This window comes from Protomyctophum bolini (genome assembly GCF_963924005.1).
Source record: "Protomyctophum bolini genome assembly, chromosome: 5".
NCBI lineage: Eukaryota > Metazoa > Chordata > Actinopteri > Myctophiformes > Myctophidae > Protomyctophum > Protomyctophum bolini.
The window spans coordinates 4,084,870-4,091,216 of NC_137866.1; the positions used below are offsets into that span (position 1 = coordinate 4,084,870).

General features: G+C 41.7%; 1 protein-coding gene across 1 annotated transcript; it reads left to right on the forward strand.

Annotated features, from left to right (window-relative positions):
- Positions 1-2,263: 2,263 nt before the first annotated feature.
- LOC308315470 (uncharacterized protein) lies at positions 2,264-6,056 on the forward strand. The gene is made up of 3 exons (XM_080763461.1): positions 2,264-2,626; positions 4,409-4,594; positions 5,002-6,056. Exons 1-3 carry the CDS (start codon positions 2,326-2,328, stop codon positions 5,709-5,711), a joined length of 1,197 nt encoding a protein of 398 aa, XP_080619587.1. The 5' UTR covers positions 2,264-2,325; the 3' UTR covers positions 5,712-6,056.
- Positions 6,057-6,347: the final 291 nt, after the last annotated feature.

The window sequence follows — 6,347 nt, forward strand, 5'->3', positions numbered from 1 at the left end:
CTTGTTTCCATTCAGGTCCTGGCTATTCAATTCATAATCATGCATGACAAAATGAAAAATAACATCAAAATTCAAATCATCATAAAAAGTTAAAAATAACAAAGAAAGATACATGTACAGGTTGGGGGGAAATTAAGGGAACAATGGAGGGGATTATAAGGAGGTGCATGGGGTAGTCACTTAATGAAGGGGGTTATAAGGAGGTGCATGGGGTAGTCACTTAATGAAGGGGGTTATAAGGAGGTGCATGGGGTAGTCACTTGACTAAAGGGGGCAGCAACAATTTGCTCTCCGGTGCTGGCTGTCCCGTTTCACACACTTTCAAATGTAGCCTATATAAATCTTTTGAAAATAGCAGATCTACACGCTCACAATACGTGAGCTTGTAGATCGGCTATTTTCAAATGGCCCGAAATGTGTATAGGGCTGAAGTGGTTTAATGTATGTACTGTACATGTATGTAATGATAATGAAAATCTACAAAGTTAGGGGGCACGGTGGCACAGTTGGTAGTGCTGTCGCCTCACAGCTAGAAGGTCCTGGGTTCGATTCCCGCTCGGGGCACTGTGGGTGCTGGCGTCGTGTTTCCTCCTCCGCGTCATCAGTGCCCATACCCGAAGGCGGGGTTGGCGAAAGGGCCTTTCTGTGTGGAGTTTGCATGTTCTCCCCGTGTCCCCTAGGGTAGGTACCCTCACAAAAACATGCAGTAATCCTGGTGTCTAAACTGCCTCCCCCTGGCCAGCCGGGGCGCCTGAAGGAGGGGAAAGGAACTGGTTGGAATAACGTGTTCCTTCCACGCGCTACGTCCAACCAGGGAAACTCCCCCCTGTCAGGTGTAAAGGAGCAACTTGGACACTCAGGCATGAAGGGAGCATGAGTTAAGTCCGTTGCTCTCCCCAGGTTGGCGGAGGGTGTGTAGAGCCCAGGATCACAGTAGATGATTGGCACAGGGGTGAAAAATGGGTTACAAAATCGTGGGATAAAAAAAAAAAAAAAAAAAAAAAAAAAAATCTACAAAGTTAACTAATAATAACTAAAGTTGTCAAATAATTGTAGTAGAGTAAAAGTACAATGTTTGCCTCTGAAATGTAGTGGAGTAGAAGTAAAAGTACTGATGTAATTTAGATGTTATATATATATATATATATATATATAATATACACACGACCTGATGACCTGAGGTCATTATAGTGTGTACAGTTTCAATGCACACACTATTGATTTTGTTCTTGGATAGTCTACTGTTAGACTTGGGATTACCATTTCTATTCATTCAATAGTATTTACCTTTTGTTGTCTTTTGTTTACTGTAAATCGCTCTGGATTAAGAGCATATGATCTGCTAAATGTCTAAACTGTAATTAATTTCAAAATGACAGGAGATATAACATTGTTATATTATAAGGCAGGCCTGCTGACAGCTGGATCAAACAAACGGGTACGTAGGTTAGGTTGTGCACAGCCAGACTAAACGTAGTAACAGCAGGGATTAACCCCCATGAGGGCCCATGGGCCGCGATTTTTTGCAGGGCCCCCATAGCACGCGTGTGCGCAACATTTTTGTGCTTTTCCGTGTTTTTATCATGTTTTAACCTAAATTTAACCAGATCAATAGCCAATGAAGGGCCCCAGGAGTCCTTTTCAGGGCGTCAAACTTAGCACAGCACGGTCCAATTTCCCCGAAGGGCCCCTGGGCCACGGCCCCAATGGCTAATTTGTCCCTGAGTAACAGGGTAAAAAAAAGAGAGGTCTGTAACTCCGCACGCAGCGCTGCTCCAGTCCAGTGTTTTGTTTTATTATTAAAAAAATAATAACATTTTACAGGTTCACGCAACTATTAAAACAACTATTCTCTCAACATAGCACCGCATACTTAGGTAGCCATAATATCGTTCTCTAATCAATAATCAATGAAGTCAATGAATGAAGTATCTATCAATAAAGGATCAATAAAGTATCTATATCAATAATGTAGTAGGATCAATAAAGTATCTATCTATCTATCTATCTATCTATCTATCTATCTATCTATATATCTCATAGACTGTAAAATAAATTGATATATCTACCCACCCATCCACAGCATCCATCCATTAGTAACAGTTACACACCTTCTCCACCAGGCGGCGAAAGCCAACAGTGCATCCTGAATCCTTTGCTGCGCATGCTTGAAACACATTGACCCGGAAGCAAGTGCGTGTTTCTCTTCTTGTTGTTTGTTTTCAGGGGCAGCGCAGCAGTTAGAGACGAGTTAGAATAAGGAATAAAGTAACGCACGGTCGGATAAAGCAACACGAAGCCAATAAAGAACAGGACTACACCTCAATGTCTCCTAAAGGAGGTAAATGGAGTCAAATGGAGTCTGTACGGCTGAAGATAAATGAACACATGACGTCGGTGGGAGAGGAGATATTGTGTGTTTTGGACAAACAGCAACGTGGTGGTGTTGATGTTTATAGTGTGACGCTTAATGTCAGAGTGTTTGTGTTGGAGCGCCTCAGTGCGGTGGGAGAGTTCATATGCAGCCTCTTCCAGAGACAGATGGAGACACTGGAAACTCAGCTGCTGGAGACACAAAACAAACTGCTGGACGTTGATTTTATGGACATCTATCCTAACACTGCAGGTTGGTTCGTTCATGCTTCATGTTGTCAAACACAGCCTACGTTCAACAAGAACTCTGTCTGGTCCATAGCCTCAATAATTTGCACTAGAACACTAGAATCTTGTTGCGAAGGCAGTGAGCACTTACTATGAGACCTAGCAGATCATGTCTGTGCGTGTGTCCCCCCTTTGTGCCCATATATGGAGCTGAGTGATTTGTTTGTGATTTATGCAACACACTCCATATTTGGACGTATAGCTGCTTTGGGGACTCCTTATATGGTTATGGCTAAGTTAAAAACTTAACTTAAAAATAACTTAACTTAAATAAATAATAACTTAAAAAAACCCAAATATGTACGAGCTGCGTTCGCTTCCCGCGTTTGCGCGTCTTACTGGTATATAGAGTTTTGAATCTAGAGTTGCAATACCCTCCATTGACAGCCCATTGATCCAAATAGACATTTCCGATCTGCAGCTACTTTTTATCAATACATTCTGTGCAGGTGATACGTTTTTTGTAATGTTGGAGTTCTGAATCATTCGTTTTTATTAACATATCACGCTGCTGCTTCCTGAATTATGTGCACATTCAAAACAGGTGGCAGGGCTGTTGTTCAGTGACTTCCGAGCGCCTCCAAACTCCAACAATTGGAAAGAATTATGCGCAGAATGTCTTAGCAGAAAGCAGCTCATAACATGTCTACGGGGGATATTTATGAAACGGATTGCAGATTGAAAGAGGATAATTCAAGCTTTCTGCAATGTTGGTGAGTTTAAGGTCGGTTAGTTTAACTAGCTGAATTACACTTTGATTTGTGGTGCTGATTCTAGGGCTGGATGCAATAACCGCAATAAGGCCATACTGCAGTTTGTGTAAGTTCATAAGGTGATTATTATAATTTTTTAAATTAAAATTTGATCCCACAATTCTTTCTGCCAACCTGAGGAGAGAGAGTCCCCAAACTGAGGAGTGGGCAGGCCGCTTACTGTGCCACTGTGCCCCTTATATGTTATTTATTATTATTTCGATAATAAAACGATTATTACTATATCATTTTGTATTTCATTCAAAACATTTTGTTTAGGTGTCGATCACACTATAATACAGCTTGTTATTTAAACTCTTAAACCCTCTAGTCTAGACTTACTAAACTGGACCTGAGTTGTCTCTGTACTAGTTGTCTCTGTACTTGGACCGCTTCTTTTCTGTCTACACCAAATGTAGCCAAACATAGTCATCCTACAGCTTGTAGATCTGCTATTTTTGGCTGAAGGTTCCCCACAGAATAGAGGGTATGCGTATGACATCATCATCATACCACGTTACTGCCATACCGTCTGTAAAGAGTGATTTATTACCACAATAACAAAGAAAAACGTCCAACCAGGGAGTTTCCCTGGTTGGACGTCGTAGCGCGTGGAAGGAACACGTTATTCCAACCAGTTCCTTTCCCCTCCATCAGGCGCCCCGGCTGGCCAGGGGGAGGCAGTTTAGTGACCAGGATTACTATGTACATGTTTTTTGTGAGGGTACCTACCTACCCCTTTTGGTGTTTTAAACATAATTTTAAATATAATTTAGCTATTGAAAAATAGCAGATCTACAAGCTCATAGTGCGCAACTTGTAGGTCTGCTATTTTTGAAAAATCGTTCAAATGTGCCTCAAATATTTCAGAAAATTGTCATGATTTTTTTTTTTTTCGACGTCAGGGCTGAATGGGTTAAGGGCGATATGGATTTGCAACTAAAGTAACTTGTGCATAAGGTGCTTTCATTCTACCTCTTCTTCTGTCTCTAAAGAGGCTTCAGCTGACCATGAGGAGAAGAAGAGTCCCAGTCTGGCCCAGGAGGAACCACAACGTCCACAGGAAGAGGAGGAACCACAACGTCCACAGGAAGAGGAGGGACCACAACGTCCACAGGAAGAGGAGGAGGCTGGCGCGTCAACATCACTGCATAGGAAGACCAGGTGTGACACTCTCTCAGGTAAAACACAAATAATTACTTTATATAACTACTGATATAAGGGTCACCATCATCATCCCATACATGGATTTCAAAATAAAATCATCCGGCTGGCAGAGAAGCGCATAATTTAAGTTAAATAACGGGTACATAATGACAATCAACCAATGACTACTGCACCCAACGTTTAATGAAAACATGTTGGGAGGCTTACGTTGGTTAGACATAGCATTGGTTAGACATAGCATTGGTCCGACTGGATTAAGGTTGGTGAGGGGTGCGTTAAGGGTTGGGAGAGGGTTGCTGGCCCGTGGGAGGTTAGAGAGGGTTTGAGATATCGGACCAATGGCATGTCTAACCAAAAGCATGCACCCACATGTACATGTTAAAATATTCCATAGTGGCTTTCATTTGATATTTTCCCCCAGATGTCCTGCAACTCCATGTGTGTAAAGTGGAGGTTTCCACTGAAGAGGAGAGGAGCCCCAGTCTGGTTCAGGAGGAACCAGAGCCTCCACACATTAAAGAGGAGCAGGAGGAGCTACTTCAAAGACCGGAGGAGGTTGATAGGCCAACGCTGACATTACTAGCTGTGAAAAGTGAACATGATGCTGGTGAAAACAAAGAGACAGAGCCTGTAGCCGGCACTTCAACTGAACACACACAAGCTTACATAAAGTACTGGGTACGATCACAACCAACTAGTGATGACCAGCTCCTCTCTTCTTCACGCTGTTCTGAAGACAGTGGTGAGAATGAAACTCACTCCATGCAGAGTCACACGGAGAAGAAAAGTTATAGTTGTACAGTCTGTGGAAAAACATGCACTCTAAAGGGAAATCTGAAGAAGCACATGATGACTCATACAGATGAAAGACCATTTATTTGTTCAGTTTGTAGCAAAGGCTTTAATCAAAAGGGCGCTCTGAACATACACATGAGGACTCATACGGGGGAAAAGCCCTTTACTTGTGCATTTTGTGGCAAAGGCTTTGTTCACACAGGCGATCTGAAAAAACACATGATGACTCATACAGGGGAAAAGCCATTTACTTGTACAATTTGTAGCAAAGGGTTTAGTCAAAATGTTTCTCTAAAAGCACACACGAGGACTCATACAGGGGGGGGAAACCTTTAGTCAGCAGTTTTTGGCAAACGTTTAATTTCAAACCTTTATTTAGGCTGGAAAGCCACTGAGGTAACCCTTGTTTACAGTTATGACGAGCGGACAATATAAAACACAGCAGCAAACAATGAAACAACCATAGACAGAGAAATATATACGTACTATAGTAGTTACGTACTAAAATATATAAGTGAAATAAAAACAATTTCAATCGGATATACAATGGAGTAATCATGGATTTGAAATGTGACAGTGATGTCACAGAAACAAACTTTAAAATGTGGGCATTCTAGGAGTTGAAAAGAAAAAGGATTTGCCAAACTCATTGTGCGCCCTAGGCATGTTAAAGGTTTCATGACATACATTTTTACTTATTTTTCGTATTGTAATTGGTGTAATTGGGTGTAATTGAGGTTTATCACCTCAATTACACCCAAACAACCTGAACTTTGAACATGCTCCTCAGTCATATAGGCTTTCTTTTGTGATCGTCAAAATGTGTTATTGTCACTCTTTTTTTTTTTTTTTTACTAAATTTTTATCCCACGATTTTGTAACCCAGTTTTCTTTTCACCCAGTGCCAATTATCTAATGTAATCCTGGGCGCTACACTTCCTCTGCCAACCTGGGGGGGCAGCGAACTGACCT

Excerpts from the sequence above, each read along its gene's own strand:
- LOC308315470 (XM_080763461.1), top strand. The coding sequence starts at position 2,326 with ATGTCTCCTAAAGGAGGTAAATGGAGTCAAATGGAGTCTGTACGGCTG. Across the intron at positions 2,627-4,408 it reads CATCTATCCTAACACTGCAG|AGGCTTCAGCTGACCATGAG; the intron begins GTTGGTTCGTTC and ends CTGTCTCTAAAG. Across the intron at positions 4,595-5,001 it reads CAGGTGTGACACTCTCTCAG|ATGTCCTGCAACTCCATGTG; the intron begins GTAAAACACAAA and ends ATTTTCCCCCAG.